General features: G+C 50.6%; 6 protein-coding genes across 6 annotated transcripts; 4 read left to right on the top strand and 2 right to left on the bottom strand.

The window, feature by feature from the left end:
- Positions 1 to 359: 359 nt before the first annotated feature.
- On the top strand, positions 360 to 1,991 carry N7466_002032 (putative DNA-directed RNA polymerase III RPC4; the record flags this gene model as incomplete). Its single annotated transcript, XM_057161430.1, has 1 exon — positions 360 to 1,991. The coding sequence occupies one exon, from the start codon at positions 360 to 362 to the stop codon at positions 1,989 to 1,991; it is 1,632 nt and encodes a 543-aa protein (XP_057024715.1).
- Positions 1,992 to 3,514: 1,523 nt separating this feature from the next.
- N7466_002031 (uncharacterized protein) lies at positions 3,515 to 4,778 on the top strand (the record flags this gene model as incomplete). Its single annotated transcript, XM_057161429.1, has 2 exons — positions 3,515 to 4,003; positions 4,158 to 4,778. The coding sequence occupies 2 exons, from the start codon at positions 3,515 to 3,517 to the stop codon at positions 4,776 to 4,778; spliced, it is 1,110 nt and encodes a 369-aa protein (XP_057024714.1).
- A 584-nt stretch (positions 4,779 to 5,362) lies between these two features.
- N7466_002030 (LMBR1 domain-containing protein) lies at positions 5,363 to 7,493 on the bottom strand (the record flags this gene model as incomplete). The annotated part of the gene is made up of 2 exons (XM_057161428.1): positions 5,363 to 7,118; positions 7,186 to 7,493. The coding sequence occupies 2 exons, from the start codon at positions 7,491 to 7,493 to the stop codon at positions 5,363 to 5,365; spliced, it is 2,064 nt and encodes a 687-aa protein (XP_057024713.1).
- Positions 7,494 to 9,191: 1,698 nt separating this feature from the next.
- On the top strand, positions 9,192 to 13,939 carry N7466_002029 (uncharacterized protein; the record flags this gene model as incomplete). The annotated part of the gene is made up of 3 exons (XM_057161427.1): positions 9,192 to 9,403; positions 9,478 to 9,580; positions 9,656 to 13,939. The coding sequence occupies 3 exons, from the start codon at positions 9,192 to 9,194 to the stop codon at positions 13,937 to 13,939; spliced, it is 4,599 nt and encodes a 1,532-aa protein (XP_057024712.1).
- A 644-nt stretch (positions 13,940 to 14,583) lies between these two features.
- On the top strand, positions 14,584 to 16,071 carry N7466_002028 (putative nucleotide-sugar transporter; the record flags this gene model as incomplete). Its single annotated transcript, XM_057161426.1, has 4 exons — positions 14,584 to 14,667; positions 14,732 to 14,808; positions 14,879 to 15,736; positions 15,798 to 16,071. The coding sequence occupies 4 exons, from the start codon at positions 14,584 to 14,586 to the stop codon at positions 16,069 to 16,071; spliced, it is 1,293 nt and encodes a 430-aa protein (XP_057024711.1).
- Positions 16,072 to 16,910: 839 nt separating this feature from the next.
- Positions 16,911 to 19,700, bottom strand: N7466_002027 (AP-1 complex subunit gamma; the record flags this gene model as incomplete). Its single annotated transcript, XM_057161425.1, has 5 exons — positions 16,911 to 17,006; positions 17,078 to 19,196; positions 19,252 to 19,440; positions 19,502 to 19,625; positions 19,691 to 19,700. 5 exons carry the CDS (start codon positions 19,698 to 19,700, stop codon positions 16,911 to 16,913), a joined length of 2,538 nt encoding a protein of 845 aa, XP_057024710.1.
- Between the last annotated feature and the right edge of the window lie 11 nt (positions 19,701 to 19,711).

Below are 19,711 nucleotides of genomic sequence, written 5' to 3'. Positions count from 1 at the left end.
TATGTATCTTTGTCGTGGGGTTCAAAAGTAGTAGTTGTAGTCATTGATTGAGGCTCTCAGCACTAGTACTTACTAGTTAGATTAGTACTAACTTCAGGATAAAGTGTCGCTCTCATTGATCGGCACAATAGCGGCGGTATCACGTGATATCCAAAGCGGTGTACAAGGCCCCGCAACTTTTTTGTCAAGCTCAACTTTTTGCCCGCATTGTGACCCAACGACCCTGCTATCTACCTTTTCAAAACTGCTCTACGACCTCAATTGCTTTCCTAGCTACAAATAACGCATGCGCTAAAAACCTGTCATATCCTACAACCTCAAAATCTCAGCGGGAGAGCGCCCCTTGCGCAACAACCACCATGCCTCCCAAAGCAGGCACGAGAAGAACAGCCGCAAAAGCAGAAGACACCGATTCTACACAAAATGCGCCAACCCCAAGTGCAGCGCCAGGCGCGCCTGGTCGACCCCCTGTACAGCGACTACAGTCACTGAAGAAACGCGCACCGGGAGGCGGCAGCATCACACCGGCAACGCGCTCACCCTCAGTACTAGGCGGCGAGCCTGTTCCAAAGCCAATGAAGTTTCGACCAAAGGCCGTCCAGCGGAGGAGCAAGGAGGAGCGTGAAGCCATGGAAAAGATTGAACAAGAACGGTATAATGATCGCTTGAAAGACGCAGCTGCCATCCAGCGTGGTAAAGGAAATCGCGGGGGCAGAGGCTCTTTCCGTGGCCGTGGTGGTGCTGTTGGAGGTGGATTCAGAGGTCGAGGCGGTGGTCCAGCACGTGGCCGCGCACGATATGGATTTACTGGGTCTCGAGATCGGGAGGACGACTCCTCGGATGATGAACTGCGGATGAGCATTGACCAGATCAATCTCGAGAGCGATGAAGACGACGAGATGGCAGAGGACGGGAAAGGGAAGATGCCTGTCAGAGGTCGTCGGGAGAAGGGATTACGTCCTGTTCGTGTCACACGACACGAGCACGAGGATCGGGTGGTCGCCGTCAATATGGAGTCAAGTTCCAGCAAGGCGGCGGAGATTCGACAACAGGCTCAGGAAGAGGCTGCTGAGGTTGTGGATGACAAGCCAACTCCCCCAGAAGTCTCAGATGAGGAGCCTCATGTGAAGGACGAACCGACAGACGATGCTGATACACCCATGGAGGACTTGCCTCTTCCCTCCGACGATGAATTGTTGCCGAGACAGAGATATCGTGTGCGCCGGAAGACCTCAGAACCCAAGTCAGTAGAACCCAGGACAGAGAAGACGAAAGAGGTCGTTCCCCCAGCGCCCCAACGAGACCCGCGCGAACTCCTGCGCACCAAGGAGGAGCTCGATGAGTATGACCGTCATCTGGACGATCTGGAGCATGTTCGGAACCTTCTGTCACACCAAGAGCCCGAGCCCGAATCCGAATCAGAGCCGCAAACCGTGCCGGAGACAACCCCAGGTGAAGACACAGCGACAGCCGATGCAGAGCCGCCAGCCGAAAAATTAGCCAACCAACACCTCCTCGGACACCTTTTCCTCATGCAATTCCCTCCTATGACACCCAATCTCTCTATCCCAGGTTCGACCGAAGCACCCTCCCAAGAAACAATCCGACCGGAGCCCCAGGCCCAGCCACAGCCACAAGTCAAATCCGAAAATGAAGGCGAGGATGTTCAGATCATGGGCGATACTGAAGCGGAATCCAATGGAACCTCCAAGCTTATCACGGCCGCCACAAATTGGTCCCTGCCAGCGGGGCGCGTGGGCAAGTTAAATGTGCACAAATCCGGACGTGTTACAATGGATTGGGGTGGCATCAGCTTCGAGCTTGATCGTGCTGCGGCGGTGGACTTTGTACAGGAGGCGCTAATCGTCTCTTCTCCCGACCCAGAGGAGGCTGGACAACCACCAAAGGACGACGTACGCCACCAGGCTTGGTCTATGGGTCAACTTTCGGGCAAATTTACGGTTATGCCAAACTGGGATGCAATGCTGTGATTTAGTCCCGAGAATTTGAGTTGTGCATCTCAGGCGCTTGCCCAGGTGAGCTGTTAAGCATACTCCAAGATTTCACCTGGGCACCTGAGCAATAGACACATGAAAATTAGTTGTTCCCGAGGTCTGATCCCTTGGAAGTTTTCAAACATTCACCTATGTACTAGTAGGTACCGAGTAGGTAGAAATTATGAAGTCATCAATAGCTTATGAAAATATTTAAACTTCAAATGTTGGAATTGGACTTCATCCAACATCCATGCACATGCACTTCTGCACACATGTGTGCAGGTAGTTGTAGGTACAGTGCTAGTACATACATACATCAATTATGTACAAATGTAGTAATAAATCCGAAGTTCAAATGTCGGAACATTTCCATATTCAAATCAATTGATGTTGGAATATTCAAATGTTCAATGTTCCGAAGTTTCAAGGTTGTGGATTTGATAGGGTTCGGGTAGTGCATACAAATATAAATACACAAGGTCTGGTTGATCGATCAACGTCGAAGCTCTGGAGTGTGATATGTACAGTTGTACTACCACTAAAATCAATGTTAGTATGTGCGATGTATGTTCATGGATACATTTAAATATGGCAGAAAAAAAAAACCACTTTGGAAGATAGACAATAATTGACACAAGAATTGGGAAAAAAAGAAAAAAAAGAAGAATGCCCTCGTCCAGGATCGAACTGGAGACCTTCGGATTGCTATCCTGTTAACAGGAAAGTCATATGAAAGTGATATGAGACCAACGTCATAACCAACTAGACCACGAAGGCTTCTTGATGTTAATAGACAAAAACTTACGCTCTATAGTCCAACACCCCATAAACCCGCTGGGGCCAACAGCCCCCAGTACCGATCTTGCTTGTTTTTACTCCGTAACGCAAAATAAATATTTAAATAGTTTTAAATTATAATGCAAATAATTCCAAGCGACCGTAAACTTACTTTTTAAGAGGCCATCACTTCGTATCCCAAGATTTTTGAAGAATACCAAAGGGAGATGACAAGTGCTGTGCCCTAACTACTCTCCCAAAACACTGCTACCGTACCATCTTGAGTTGCCACAGAACAATTGCAATTGCCGGATACTAAATAACTTCCAAGGTTCCAATACTGTTATAAGTTATGGTCATGAAGCCCGAAAAACGAAAAACGAAAAACGATATACGATTCGATTTGTCCGAAGAGAAGGTTAGAAACACCCAAATTGGAAAATCTGATGTTGGCCCCCGCCCCGTGTATGTAGCGTGTGGGGCGCAGCTCCCAAGGCAAAAGCATACGCTGACCACCGATTCACAATTCAGGCAGAAAAAAACATCCTATCGCCAAGAAGATATAAACATATCAAACCCCTTATAAGCCCAATAAGCTCCTCCAAACACAAACCTTAACCACGAGTTCTTCCCTCGATCCGTGGCAAGCAAAGACCCACACGACAACCAATTCGTCTCCAGCTTACTCCATAAACCCTACTTCCTCCCCAGGAACCCCGGACCTCGGGAACACCCAAATCATGAGCACGAGCGCAACATCCATCGCCGAGCCACCAACATGGTGGTACTTGCGCGGGTGGCTCATTCTCCAGGCTCTGAAAGGAATCAATCCGACCACGCTGACGGAGAAAGATGTTCCCCGCAAAGACATGCGCGGCAAATGGGTGATCGTAACCGGAGCCAACAACGGCATTGGCTTCGAGGCCTCGAAAACCTTTGCGAAGTGGGGCGCAAATATTATCATGGCTTGTCGGGAGCCTCCGAAATGGGAGACTCATCCTTCTGCAGCGGTGGAGCATTGCGTGGACTTGGCTAGATCCGAGGGCCATTCGTCCACCATTGAATGGTGGGCTATTGATATGACAGACCTGGCTAGCATAGATGATTTTGCGCAGAGATGGCTTGCCACGGGCCGAGCGCTGGATATTTTATGCAATAATGCAGGGATTGCGCCGCATTCGACCGATCAAAAGGAGTTGACCAAAGATGGGTTTGAGATTTTGCATCAGGTATGTTTCAACATTGAATGCTCGATGTATATATAGTACATGAGTGGCGCATGTGCATGCAACGCACCAAACCGTGCGCCGTAGCGCCAGAGGACTCTTATTGATGGGACTTTTAAAATTTCCAAGTGTGGAACAAAACTAATGCGCATTCTAGATCAATTGCATATCGCACACCCTCCTGACATTTCGGATCCTCGAATCCCTAGCCCGAAGTGCCGAGCCACGAATCGTGTGCACCACTTCTAATCTCCACTTCTTCGGAAAGCTAGAGCTAGACAAGGAGAATCTGCCCGTGCGCAAAATAGGAGGCACATACGAGAATAATAAGCTCTATCTTCAAACCTGGCTATCCGAACTGCAACGCCGCCTTATATCGAGCGAGAAGTACAGACACATCACGATCAACGGCGTGCACCCCGGGTACGTCAACTCGGGGATCTGGAATTTCTCGCCAAGTCTTGAAGGCGGGTGGCAAGAGGGTCTGTCAAAGTTCATCGCTGGGCGGTTCTCGATCTCTTCGGAACAGGGTAGCTTTGCCATTGTGAATGCGGCTACGAGCGATGAATTTGGACCGAACCCGGAGACTCAGGGTCGTGGGGAGCCCGGGGCTAAGGGCGGGGGTAATTTTATAAATCGTATTTGGAAGACAGCTTGCAATCCTTGGTGTGATGATGAAGGGGTTAGACTTTGGATTTGGAATGGGATTGGGGCGGAGCTGAGATCGGCTAGAGAGGGTTTGCATGTTCTGGAGGAGCTTGATGCGATAGATGTATAGTAGGTACTATGGGGAAATCAATGTTCCGCTAGGTGCGATTAGAGAGGTCTTCAAAACCGAGGACAAGATCAGCCGCTTTGTCTCCAGGGCTGTAGGAAAGCAACATATGTAAATACTCGTGGAGAACCAGAGCTTTGATGCCTGTGAAGAGCTGAAAAGTCTCACCTCTTCATAGACTCACTGACCCGTTTTTTTTGCAATTTGGTGAATATCATGCGAAAGTGTACAGAACAACATAGTAAACAAACCAGCTCCCCAAACACTTTTTTATATAGCTTGGTATCTTATGTAGATAGTGCTCAGTTTGAATGCTTGACAATGAGACATTTGACTTCAAATGTTATGAGCAAAGGAAATTCAACTTCAATGTTTAATATGATCGTAATAGGTGATTCGTATTGTTATTTAAAGAGCGAGTTTTTTTTTATCTCTCTCATAGCCATTGATGAACAGTAGTGGCTTCCAGAAAACAAAGAAAAGGAATATGTACAAACCGAGACAAAATTCTATATTACACTGTCCAGCAGCAAAGATGAAACTCAAGCCCAAACGCCGCATTATGCAAGGAGTTAAAAAGACTCCATCTAGCCCAGACGGAGGCGGCCAGGCACCGCGCGGCCACCAAACAGTCGGGTAACGCCATCCTCTTCCGTAGTGGTGTTGTCCCCTGACATCCAACGAGGCAGACGGAATGGTTCGCCTTGGAACCACTGAGGAGTATTGGTCGTCTCAAACGTGTTGCGAACGCGGTGCGCAAAAGATTGGAAAAAGTTTTCCTCTTCCTCTTCTTCCCCATCGATGACCGTGGGTGCGGTGACGGGCCGTTGAGCGGTTCGCGGAGACCGAGAGCCCTCAGCAGCAGGAACTCGCAGTCGCGAAGAGCCGCGAGAGTCACTCTCGTCATCGCGATCTGCTGCCCAGGTGGAGCGTGTTCCCCGAGAGGAAACGGCCAGTGAGCCAAATCCATTTAGCTCACGCTCAATGAGATCACGGCCTTCGCGCCAGCCGCCCATACCGTAGCCAGAGGGATTGTTTTCCACGTCGTGGATATCATCCTCCTCGGCAAGACCGAAACCAAAGATCTTCTTGATTCGGCCATAGAGGTTGAACAGAGTGGCGCAAATGGGCAAAAGGATGAAGATCGGGAAGATGAAATCGAATCCTTTGCCGAGCGGCGTGAGGTTGATGAGACGACCCAAAAACTCGTAGAAAGTGGTTTCTCGGCGGAAATCCTTTGGCAAAAAAGTCAAGAAGTTGTAGGCGATAGGTACCGTGAGACGAGCGACCAGGCTAGCATACCAGCAGGCGCTCTCACCGTAAGTGTTCCGACGCACCAGGGCTCGGTTACCCCAGACCTTGACGTCGTTGACACCTACCAGGGCAGCAGAACACATGTACAAGAGCCAAGCGGAAGTCACAAGTTGTTTGCCAAAGCCAAGGGGCTTGGGGTCTTGCCAGTTGGGCACTATAGTCAAGCTCACAATAGAGAGCTGGGGAGCCACCGACTTGATCAATTCCGACCATACGATACAGACCGACGCCACGGAAAAAAATGCACCAAAGACCATTCGGACCGAGGGAACAACATTCGAGTACACCTGATAACGCATATACGGGGTCAAAAGCTTGGCGCGAGGGAAGCAGGACGATCGGCGAGGCGCGGGGCCAAACTCCAGTTTCTTGGAGGCGGCTGAGTTGATGATAGACTGGAGGTCGGCCGCGAGTAGAACCAATCGATCCCACTCATCCACAAACCGAGCCTTCATGTGCCGGGAGCGCTGCAGGCGCCGGGTCAGGTCGGCCAAGTAGCGCTCCGTGATCACGGAGGGGATGGTGCTCGAAGACTCCGGGGCTTCAAGGATTGGGACCCGTACATCAGACGAGCCCGAGCCCTCGGAAAGATCCTCGATCCATTCCTGGAAATCGCGCGCGGTTCCGGTTTTGCGTTGTTGAAGCTGAGTAACCTGGGAGTTGAGGCTTTCCAATTCATTCACTGCATCCATCAAGCGGTCGTGGACCTTGGGCGCATGGGCTTGAACCCGTCTTAAGCGACCGCTCACATTTGCATTGCGAATCAGATTCCGAGGAATGGAGACCAGGCCATGACCCATGAGGTAGATGGCCAAGACAAGGCCCCACACATATGCCAATGCCATGACCAGACCTTTGATAGAGGTTAATTCAAAGCCGTTGGAGATGGAGACATAAACGAGTCCGACAACCGCACAGGTCAGGACGGTCAACTGGTATCGGGCATTCTTGCGGAGGGAGTAGAAGATGCGGGCTTTGGGTTCGCGGTATCCGGAGTCGACATATTCACCCAGCAGTGGGAGGATAGCCCTGGAAATGTGTTAGCGAGCAGAATGTGGAGAAATTTCAAGAGTATTTGAAAGGGTAAAATGTGTACCAAGTCAGCATGAAAATGAGCCAGTATGCGATGCGCCAGCATACCAGGACCACGCGATCGGGTAACCAGATTGCCTTGGGGCCACTGCCATCGCGTGAACTGGAGGCCAAATCGATTGGAACTAGTAATACTACACTGGCAGGAAGTGCTAGTGCCAAGAATATGGGGACGGTGAGATAGGCTGGAGTGGCGCGAAGGGTGAGGAAGCGGCGTAAAAGTAAGAGGACGAGGACGGAAATGGCGAAAAGTGCCAAGGCGAAGAAGACATTTGAGCCCACCGAGATGGGCGACACGGAGACCGAGAACATGATTGAGAGATTTGACAAGAGAGAAAAAGAGGGAAAAAGGAAGCGAAAAAGAAAGAGTCCTATTAGCCGCTCATTGCTGGAAAATGATATGAAAGAGGAAGATCTAGAATGGAAGCAGGTTGACGTTTCCAGGGGAGTGCTGACTTAAGCGGGCGCACGGTAACTAACCAGAGACCTTGAAAATGCGCGGCTGCCACGCCCGGTGGAGTAACTGGTACTTTTCCAAGGTTAAGGGAATCAGGGGACGTTTTCATGTCGATCTTTGGTCATTGGGACTTTTTAAGTGTAATTCTCATATGGGGAAAAAGAAATGTATACAAAAAAAAAATATGGCTCTTTTCTAACATACCAGATTATTCTCTTTAAAGATTACTACCGTCTTATCTTTTTATTTTTTTTATTTTTTTTTTTTTTACATTTTAAAGAAGCTCCCTAGCTGGCATTGATCTATAAGTACTCAAGGCTGGCCTAGTCCTTCTCCCCCGGGGGGCCGTGAAACGAGATCCACAATTATGACGACGCAGTATGAGTGGGGGGAAAGACGTGTTAGTAAAAGACAAAAGTGCTTCAGATTTCAGATTTCAGATATGTGATCGTCGAATATCGGGAAATGTTAAATAGAAATCGAGTATAACTTTACTAGTATAGTGCTGGTTATATTCAAGTGTTACATATGCAGGTAATCTGTAGTCTTAGTCACGAGATACCTCGTACCTGGGGATTTTCACCTGACCTTTCTGACTCGTTTTCAATTCAATACACGTTTGTCGAAGCTTTGCGCTTTTTCTCCTTTGTCTTTTTGGAATCTGAACTTCCAACTTCCTCGTGTCCATCGTGTCCATCGTGTCCATCGTGTCCATCGTGTCCTTCGTGCTCATCTCTGTACATCCTTTCTTCCCTTGAAAGCGTCCTGAGCACGAAACAAATCATCCCCTCCGATCTCCAACCTTCTTTCCTCTCTTCCTTTTTTTTTTTTTTTTTTTCTTTTTCCATTTCTCTCCTTCTCACCTCTTTTTTCCCTTGCATTTTATTCCTCCGGTTTCATCAACACCTTTTAATTTGGGTTTCTGCTCTCCGAAAGTTTCCCATTTTCCTCCCGTATTGCTGTGTTTCTCTCCCCGAAATTCATTCCTGTCTTTTGCACCGTGCAACTTGAACTAGCGGCATCATCCCTGTCACGGATCCTCAACCCTACGATTGCGCCCGTCGCTCTCATTCGCCCCAAGCCACATTCACTTGGTCAGCGAATTGGGTCCAATTGACGCTGCTGCCCGAAAACGCCTTGCTTTTCCCGTGCTGGTCGCTCGTTGCTTCTCTCTCCGCCTGTGTCCTCCGTTTGGACCATTTGAATTTCCATCCCCACCCTCCCTGATCATCGAAACTCCAAGGTTCCACCCACCGTTGTGTCTTTCCCTTTTTCCTTTTCCACCTTTTTTTTTTTTTCCTTCATTTTCCATTTTCCGTTTTCCATTTGGTCTTTTTTTTCGTGACGACACTGCGGCCTTTTTCACTTTCGGGTTGATTTTCCATCTTTCTGCCGATCTGCGACCTTGATACGATCTCCCGACCCTGCATCGCTCCATCACAAAATCTCCCTTTTGACAACCTGCCGCGTCCCGTCTCCCCAACTTGGCGAATGCTGATCACAACAACTCCCCGCGGATTATTCTCAGATCCCCCATTGATGGGGTTCTCGACATGAATCCTAACGGTCAATTCCCCAATGCCCCCGGCGGCGGGGGCATGGGCGGTGGCAAGCCCGGCATGCAGCAGCCCAAACAACAACAACCGGATAATGGTCAACAAATCATCCTGAGCCATGTCGGTCAGGTCTTACAAAACCAAGGCCCCTTCAGTGGATGGAAAGCAGAAGTCGGCTGGAGGATTCGTACCATGAATGTCTGGCAAATGTACGCGCTTCAGCCCCTCTTGCCTGTGGGCGCCTCCTTCAAATTCCGACCCAACTGACCTTTGACTTACCTAGGATTACCTCACTCCGACTAATCCAGCCTCGTATTGATGTTCAAGCCGCCGCCCAGGCTGCCCTCAGTTTTGAACAAAAAGCCTTTCACAAGGCCAACGAAAGAGTGCGCTAATCCGACCCTTGATCCCCTCCCACCTATTTATCCGATCAAATACTAACTTGAGATGATAATAAACAGAGCGAATACGAACGTGAATGTAACGAAAAACTGAATCACATCAAAGATACTCGTCAAAGACAAGCTGCTGTCGCCCTCCAACAAAGTGGCATGCAAAATGGCATGATGCCCCAGGCGGGCGGCATGCAGAATCCCCTCCAGCCAGGCTTTCCACAGCAGTTAAATCGAGGAATGCAGTCATCTCCAATCCCAGGTCAGCCGCAAATGTCGATGGGAATGAATGATCCGAACCAGCAGGCCGCCATGCAACAACGCCAGCAACAACAGTCGGTCATGCTTCAACAACAACAGCAGCAGCAGCAGCAGCAGCAGCAACAACAACAACAGCAGCAGCAGCAGCAACAGCAGCAGCAGCAGCGTGCTCAACAACGTCCTACGAATAGCGGTCCCCTCCATGATGATCTGAACTCCCTTTCTCCGCAAGACGAAGAAAATGTCTCTCGCCTGGCCAATCAAATGCTGGCCAAGACATCCCCCGAAGACATGGAGAAGATTAAGCTTAATCTTTCCAACATGAGCCCCGATCAGCAGTCCTATCTGGCTCGCAAGCGCATGGATCCAATGACATATTTCTTTCGCTCCCAAGCTTTGAACCAACTGCGCCGACACCGTCGAGCGCGTATGGAGATGGGTCGTCCCAGTAACGCCGGCATGGACCCCAATGGTGCCATGATGGGAGATCCCATGATAAATCAGCGTCATATGCTGCAGAACATGATGAATCTCCAGCGGAACTCAGGCTTCTCTGGTAGCCCTGGCCAAAGTCTTGACTCGAATTCTTTCATCGGTAACGTGGAAAACATCCAAGGACAGCAGGCAGACGGTCTGCGCTCACAGGAGGCTGGGCAATTGGTGGTCCCTGCAAGCTCATCGCAAATGAACCAACCACCTTTCCCCAATCAGCAGCCGCAGAATGGTTTCCCTCAACAGATGACTCAGAATGCCCAGGGCATGAACCCACAGCTCTTTGGACAGCAGCAGCACTTCCCGAATGGTTCCAATGGCCCCCAAGACCGGATGCAATTTCAAGCGCAGGCTCAAGCTCAGGCTCAGGCACGTGCGCAAGCTGCTGCCGCCCAGAAAGCTCAACTTGCTCTATCGGGCCACGGTGGACATGAAAACCCTCAGGCACAGGCGCACATGGCCCAATCTAGCCCGGTTATGCCCATGTTGAACCAACCCATGGCCCCTGGTCAAATGTCTCCTGTCCAGGTGCCTGGCCAGCCTCGACCTCCATCCCGCCAACCAAACCCGGGCCAGCCCAACATGCAAGGTCGGCCGCAGATTCCTCCGAATCTCCCACAGGCTATTCAGGATCAACTGGCCCAAATGACTAATGAGCAGCGCCAAGCATTCATGTTGAATCAACGCCGGAGTGCCATGCTTCGCAATAATGGCCAGCAACCCGGCTCTCTTCAGCAAGCAGGAGCACAACCCGGTCAAGGCCAAGCCATGTTCAACGGTGCCAACGGCCGAATGATGCCTCTCAACATGCCACCGGCCAGAAATCCAGCTGCGGGCATGCCCCAACAGATTCCAGGCCAAGGCTTAACTCCTCAACAGCGTCTGCAGCAGCAGCAGCGGCAGCAAGATCTCTACAAACTCCAGCTTTTACACCAACAAAACAATGGTCTGGAGATGAGTCCCGAGCAGGTCAAAGAGATGGATCGTGCTGCTTTCCCGCCCAATATCATTAATCACAACAATACCCAGACACCCAAGCACATAAAAACTTGGGGACAGCTCAAGCAGTGGGCCACTTCCAACCCTCAGGTATCAAATGGTGTTGATCTGACCAAGCTCCTGACGCTGCAAAAACTCCACTTTGGACAGATTGTAGCTAACAGGGCCGCGAGTGCAAATAACCAGGGCCCGAACATGATGCCGCAAGCCCACCAGGGACAACCGGGTCAAATTCCGAATGGACAAGTTCCTCCCACCGGACAACCTCAGCCGAATATGCAGATACGGCCACTCACCAGCCAGGACATCCTCATGGCTCGCCAAAAGATGGGAGAAAATAACCTCAAATTCTCTGATGATCAGATCCGCGAGCTCCTCCAACACCGCCAAAGGCAGATCATCCTGGCGAATGCGCGCGCCCGACAAGAACTGAACAATGCGAATGGTGTTAAAATGCCACCCGGGCAGCCCAATCAGCCTATGCCACGTCCCTCTGTATCAGTACCCCAGAGTGCTGTCCAAGCCAACCAACCCCCAGCTCTTCAAGCACCGGTAACTGCCGAGCATCAGCAGCCAAACATGAAGACTCAAGCCGGAGGACCGGCAAAGAATGCCAAGGCTGCAACTGGCAAACAAAACCAGAAGAACAAGGGGAAAATGGAAGATGTTGGAGAAGTCCAAGCTTCATCTGCGCCTCAGCAATCCCAACAACCCGTCGCACCTGCAAGCGCACCACCTGGAGCTCGCCCCCCTGCTCCTCGACCGAGTGGTCCAATTTCCAATGAGCAGTTCCATTCAATGACTCCTCAGCAACGAATGCAAGTCGAAAGTCATATGCGGAAGCAGCAACAGGGTTTCCTCCGTGGCCCGATCATTAGTCGTGCTGGTGCGGAAGAAAATTGGAAGAAGAACTTGAAGCCTGAAATCATGAGTGTCTACATGGAAATCGCCAAGAGCGCTCCACCTTCTCAAGCTGTTGTGACTTCTCCTGAACAGAAACAGGCTATGTCCCAGCTGCTAATGAACTCACTGGATATCTTAGGGAGGTTAGACGTCTTGATGCTACATGGATTTGCCAAAGTGCAGGGCCAAGAGAAGAACATCCGAAATCTTCTTGCTATGCGGGTCCAAATCATGCGACAGTTCAAAAATACACAGGATTGGGTCCTTAATGACAACTTCACTATCTCCCAAGAATACCTGTCTGGTGCTGTTCTGTTCATCCGAAAGTTGTTCCAAGTCATGCTTCTCCGCATCAATCAACAACAACAGCAACAGCAACAGCAGCAGCAGCAGCAACAGCAGCAGCAACAACAACAGCAGAATCAACAGCAGCAGCAGCAGCTACAGCAACCCCCTAATAACGCTGTTGTCGCATCTTCACCCCCATCTACCATGCCCCCACTGAGCACTACGAATCTTCAGACACATCAACAACAAGAGGAAGCCCGCCACCACGCTCGACGCGCCTCCAGCCAATCTGGTGCAGCTCCCGCTCCGGCGCCATTTGGAGCACCATCCCCACAGGGCGTTCCGCACGCGTATGGGCCAGGCGGTCTTGCCCCGGAAAAGCTGAAGCTTCCCCCACCCAAGAAGAGAAAGCAGTCTCACGCTGCTGGTGCCAGTGCCTCACCTGTGCAGCCTAATGCCGCATCCGTTGCGTCTGCCACTTATCAGGCAGCCGTGGCGAACGCTAAGACCAAGGCTGCCGCTTTGGCGGGTGCTTTCAAGTGTAGCGTCGTTGAATGCCACCACCACTTCCAAGGTCTCCCAACCCAAGCAGCTCTGGATAAACACGTCGAAGAAAATCATCAACCCGAGGAAGAGGAGAACATTGATGATCCCATGAAGTTCTACCTGGAAAGTATTTCCATTGGTCTTGGATTGGCCACCGACGGCCAGCAGCCCAAGCAAAGCGTTGAGTCTGCACCTAATACTGCCAACGCTAGCAACAAACTGAGCATAATGGCTTCGCCCGCTAAGCAAGGCTTGCCTACACCGGTCACGGCTAGCACAACCCCCATGGCTCGCGTGACCAGCCAAATCGGAGCAAAGACTGCGTCTCCTGCCACATCTGCCCAGCAGCTCACACCTCACCAAGCAGCGAACAAGAGTGCGAAGCCTTCTCCTGGCAAGCAACCTGGCAAGCGCACCTTGGATGACCTCGAAGCTGAGGACCCATGGGCGAAAGCTCCGATGAACTTAGAAAAGATTCATGATACCTTCGCACCCATATTTGCAGAATGCCGACGGAAGGGTATGGGCTACGATTCCTTTGATGAATTCCTGAATACCGACATGTTCTCCCTCGACCAATCCGATGATACCCCCGACTCTCAAGACAATGCTCTTGCAACCATGACTCCTAAGGATGATCACAAGGATTGCAATGGTGTTCCCTGGTACGATTGGATGCCATGGGATGAAGAGTCTATCCAAGCTGCCGAAGACTGGATGGAGATGCCTCCTTCTTCTGAGTTCCTAAACGGCCTTCGCTATCCGACTGGACCGGACGCTCTGAAGTTTGATTGGAATAATGATGAACAGCCCCAAAAAGAGATGAACCTTGAGAGCGGCACTATCGCAATTGCTGCTCTTTAATTCTCGCGATTTGCAACAAGTGACGTCCATATTTACGATCTTCCCCACATCAAAGCATGTATTAGTTAGGAACAGTGAATTCTGAATGAGGCATCCTTCTAATGGTCCCTGACCACGGATTGGATCGCCTGGTGATTTTGGGAGTTGCCCGTGTTCCTGTTTTCGTCCGGCTTTGCTCGATACTTCCTTCTGCTTTCTATTTCTTATCCCGGTGGTTTCTCCCTGGCGCACATACGGCTTTTGATTGTTTAGGGACAAGCGTGTGTACCATACCCGACGCAGGAGTACAGTTCTTCTTTGTCTTCAAATATTTATCTACGAGACTAATCTCAGATTAATCTTACCACACTTTCTTTCCAAAGGAACCACTTCATCTAATTCTGTAGACTGTTAATCTTGTAGAAGCATGGTGATTGATTACGACATATGTACTTTTCCCCCCTTGGAACACGCACGGATGCATTGTAGATCCCCGAATGTCTTGTCGATCACACGGACAAACCCGTCTCCACTTCCCATCACGTCAGCTTATCAGCTGATCCTTATCAGCTCTTTGGTCCGATAACAAGGGACCTCCGCTTTGTTCAACTTCCCAACTCCAACTCCCCTCATCGCCCCCATCCCTCGATACTGAAGGTGGCAACATGATGGATCGCTCTTTAATCCCATTCCTGGTCACGATGATGCTCGTGACCGGGGTTTGCAACACTATTCTCAACAAATACCAGGTGTGCTATTTTGAGACAAGCCCTGTGCAGACTGAGCACAGCTAACAGCGACGCGATTTTTTAGGACATGCAATGCGTTCGGAATTGTGACTCCCCCGATCCCAGCCAGCGGAAGCTGTTTGAGCAACCAGTAATTCAGACGTTAGTGGCCCTTTTCTCTTTTAGCTGGACGATTCAAGTTCTATTGCTTACCAACACTATTCTTGAACAGGGCGCAGATGTTTGTCGGTGAGATGGGCTGCTGGTTAGTCGTCGGACTATCGATTATTTACCAGCGTTTTATTGCCCCCCGCTTTTCTGGCGACCAATCCCCTCTCCTGGCCGGCGGTTACCGTCCTATTCGTGGTGAGGATCGCGGTCTGGAAGATGACGACGAGCACACGATCGACGAAAATGGTCTCGAGCGCAGAAACTCGATTAAATCTGCCGTAGACGACGAGGGCCGCATTCCACTCCGTGGTTTGAAGATCTTTTTGTTGGCTGCGCCGTCCTGCTGTGATATTGCAGGAACCACTCTTATGAACGTGGGCTTGCTCTTTGTCGCTGCAAGTGTTTACCAGATGACTCGGGGAACTCTCGTGCTTTTTGTTGGACTTTTCAGTGTGCTTTTCCTCCGAAGGAAGCTATATCTGTACCAATGGAGTGCACTGTTTATTGTCGTTCTTGGTGTTGCGCTTGTAGGTCTTGCCGGTTCCCTCTACAGCGGTCCCTCGGATCACGATCTCGCACAGGATGATGGCTCCTCATCCACGGCTACTGGAACCCCAGAGGCTGTTAAGGCCGTTATTGGAGTGCTACTGATTGCTGGAGGGCAAATCTTTACGGCCACACAATTTGTGCTGGAGGAGTGGATCCTTGAGAACTACGCTATGGACCCGATCGTAGTTGTCGGATGGGAAGGCATATTCGGATTCTCTGTGACTTTCGCTGGCATGTGCATCATGTACGCACTGGTTGGACGCACTGAAGCAGGCCAATACGGCTATTTCGACATGAAAGAAGGCTTGCACCAGGTTTTCACTAACCGTGCCGTGGCGATGGCTAGTATAGCGATTATGTTTAGCATTGGGTATGGTTTCCTCCTCCTATCTGATAATTTTGTCGCCCCAAAATGCTAACACCTCCTGCAGCGGATTCAATTTCTTTGGTCTCTCCGTCACACGCACCGTCTCCGCCACATCCCGCAGCACCATTGACACATGCCGTACTCTGTTCATCTGGATCGTATCCTTGGGACTGGGCTGGGAATCCTTCAAATGGCTTCAGGTCGCTGGCTTTGGACTCCTCGTTTACGGTACCTTCCTCTTCAACGATATTATCCGCCCTCCCCTCAAGGCTTGTCTCCCCAGTGGGCCGAGAGATCATGAAGAATTGCTTCCAGAGGAGCCAATTGAGCACATGTAGATATCTAACCTTGGCTTTATTGTGCTAGCTTTAAGCCCCAAAGCCCACTAGCACAATTCTCACGTCGGTTTGGCCTTTACTGATGCAGTGCAGGTCACTGTGCAGTTATATTATAGCTTATGCTTTTGATATTTCGGGTCATTTCGGTACGATCGATCACGTATACAAACTAGTTCACATCATTTGGCACTAAATGTCGGCAAGTTTGGAGAATTTCTAGACAGACTGATACTTTACCAATGAGAATTGTTCCACTACCTTGAGAGTTATAATTGTAGCCAGTCTAGAACCGAGTAAAAGGGTCGACGTGCATAACAGCTTGAAGTGTACTGTGCCCACCCAAGCCGTCGAAGGTTGCTCGGCTCCCAAACTTGCAGCCTTCCAGCTTTTGATAAATAGAAGGTGGCTAGTGTTGCCCAAAGGTTCCAAGGCTTACAGTACCTGTAGTACTAGTAGGTGAAAAATCAAGTCCGCACATGTATCACTTCTCCGAGCGCTTGCACGCGTGCATTGCTAAATTGCGAATCATTTGTTGAGAAAGACGTTAACTTGCGCGATGCAGAATTTGCTGTGCCAATCTCATCTACTCAAGGATATCGAAGCATGTACAAGAAGTTGCCCTTTTTCGAAGGCTAACGGGTAGAATAGCAGGAAATGATCCAAAGGTCTAAATAAGGGCATGGAGTAGAAAGGAAGATGAATATGTGTATGGAAATTGGGATTGGGGCTGCTCATGGAAAATTAAACGTTTCATCCGCCAGAAGACTTTTTCGCAATTGAAAATAAAGTTCCCATCCTATCATGCGCGGAGCAGAAAACAAACATTGGGTTTACTGCGTTCACGGCTCAGACCAGTCTACTTGATCAATGACTGGAGCGGCCGTGTCTTGAGCAGAAGAGACCCGGAGACGGAGGCGAAGCTTAGGTGGCAGGGCCTAGATGTGGGGGGAAATGGTTAGCACTATGTCCTAAATTATATGATTAGAGAGGGGTGAGTAAAACATACCCCGTTCAGTGCCGTGACACGCATTGTCTGAGTGGCCTCATCGCCGGCTTCGAGGTCAGCTTTGCTAATGGCACTCAGTTGCAGACGCTGGCTCTTTGGTACAGCAGCTTGCAGGCCGACATTGGTGAAACGCGCAAAGTTAGACTCGTTGCGGAAACGAGCGAGAATCTGGGCGTTGGGACCGCTCCGTTGGACCTGAAGCGTCAGCACCAAGCCGTCTTTATTGAGCGCGGTGTGGGCAGGAGTTGAGGCGGCCACGGGAGCAGGTGAGACGGAAGGCGAGGGCGCGGATGCTCCCATACCGCCACCCAAAAGATCCAGAGAAGCCGACTGCTGCTGTGTTGGCTGGGGAGAAGGGGAGGCGCCAGTTGAGCCGAACAGATCCATGATGGAGCTGTGGTTGCCTGTGTTTTGGGCAGGGGTAGGAGCGGGCGATGACAAGCCTGAGTCGCCGCCAAGGATATCTGCCAGCAGATCGGCGGTGTTTCCTCCATGCGATGACGGACTGGTAACAGGTGCGTCGGAGCCACCCACCAGGTCAAGAAGCAGGTCATGATCAGCAGGCTTGGATGCCACCTTGGTGGGCTTGCTGCGAAGGACCTTGCTCTGGCGTTTCTTGGCAGGAGCGCCGAGAACGCGCTGCTCCTCACGGATCTCAGGGGCAGGCATCCGCTCCAATACACCGCGGCGGATGTCGTCGTACCCGAACAAGTTGGTGTATTCAACCGCACGCTGCTGGATCTCGACACTCAAGTCAGACGTGCGGCTAGTGAGGAAGCGGCGCAGACGCTCGATCTGGGCTGGCTCAGAAATGCGCACGGTCAGCTTCATGGATGCGGTAGTAATATACTCGATGACGATTTGGTTGGCATATGTGCTGTTAAGGATATTGGTGAACAAGTCCACGATGTCGCTCTCCCGCACGTCCTTGATCTGTTCGTCCTCCTCAAACTGACCACCCTCCAGCAGACTATCGGCGTATTCACCAATCGTCCATGTTGCCGCCAGGGTCAGTCCTTCTTGTGAAATATCCTCCTTCAATGAGGAGTAAAGTTTCTGAACGGCATAGGTCTGCAATTCCGGAGTGGTCGCGATAAGACGGAGGAATGAGGACAAGATTTGCTCCTTGACGTAGTTCCCAGCCAGCTTGAGAACCCGGAGAATGGTGTCCATATGCCAGCGCTTGTTCGGAGCAAATCGATCCGCGGCGATACCAATCTGTGTTGTCATCACCGGCTTGAATTCATTATCGGCCACCTCCAGGAAGGCTAGTAACTCCCGGACAAGCACACGCACATTGTCCTCGTTGATCAACATAAAGCTGAGATCGAGCGCTCGCCGGCGAATGCTGATATCAGGATCCCGCAAACATTCCAAGATAGTGTTACGATGTCTTTGGACCGCATTCGGCTCAATCGCCACGACCTTGTTCAAAGTGTTCAATGCAACATAGCGGATGTTATTATCCTTGTTAGTCAAGAATTTACCAAGGATGTTCACACCCAATACTCTTAGGCCGGAGTCCGCTTCAATGTCCAAGATTGTAAGAACCGCCTCGTACAGAATGGCATTGCCCACATTCTTTGACGAGTCTGTATTGGTTGCCACTTGGGCCAGAATATCGTTGATCAATTCACTGGTAGCCGCATCGCCACGGCCCAGAACACGAAGGAAACGAAGGATTTTGACCTGAAGGAAAGGGTCCGTGATTCCAGATACGTCGTGCTCCGGAGCGTATCCTGATGTGGTGAGTCCCTTCAGAGCGCGCACCAGACCCCCAGCGAGAGGCCGGAACGCCTCAATTACACCCTCCGGACCCTCTTCTTCTTCCTCCGCTTCGCACAGATCAGTTGCAAAAGTCAAACCACAGAGCAGAACACCATGGTTCCGGTCTCCTAGCAGCGTCTTGGCCTTCTCAAGGAAGTGCTCGTATAGGTCAGGGACCTTGCGACATATCCGCATGGCGCAAAGGGCGGCTTTCCGACGAATGTATGGGTTGGCGGTCGACATAAGACTTTCGACTTCGGGAAAGAGGTCACGAGACATCTCGACGGAGGCAATATTTCCAAGGGCGCAGAGGGCGAGGCCAACGATATACTGATTCGAGTGGTTGAGATCACTGCGCATGATTAGCACTCAAGTTATGACATCCATTTTCTTTTGCTCCCACATACTTCTTCAATGAATTAGTGACGAGAGTCAGCACCTCCTGATTCTCGTCTAGCAACAACATAGTTCCCAGGTAGCCCAGTCGCTTGTCGGCGAACCGGTGTGACGCGAGTAATTTCAAACATTCGATCTGTCCGAAGTGAGTCCGCTCTCCCAAAGTAAAGAGGTACAGCAATTTGGCCACGTTGTTCCTCCTGTGTTAGGCATTAGATGTCGGTATACGGCGAACGGGGGGAGGGGTGCGGTGTAGCTAACCGGACATTCGAGTCGTGGCTCTCCTCTCTAAATGAGGCACGAATAGCTGCGCTCTCTTTCTGAATCACGGCTCGCTCATCGGCAATGGTCTTGGCGGATCGGACATTGCGAATGAATTGCTTGACTGTTTAGAGTTGTGGTGGGTTAGTCGCATCCTCAGGGGAGAGGAGGGGCGGCGGGCCAACTTACGAGAAGCCATGATGTGAGGTC

The sequence above is a fragment of the Penicillium verhagenii genome (genome assembly GCF_028828195.1).
Source record: "Penicillium verhagenii strain IBT 33310 chromosome Unknown utg000003l_segment0_segment0, whole genome shotgun sequence".
In the NCBI taxonomy this organism is placed as follows: Eukaryota; Fungi; Ascomycota; class Eurotiomycetes; order Eurotiales; family Aspergillaceae; genus Penicillium; species Penicillium verhagenii.
The sequence above is the reverse complement of the archived record's forward strand: the minus strand, read 5'-3'. Positions and strand labels throughout refer to the sequence as shown.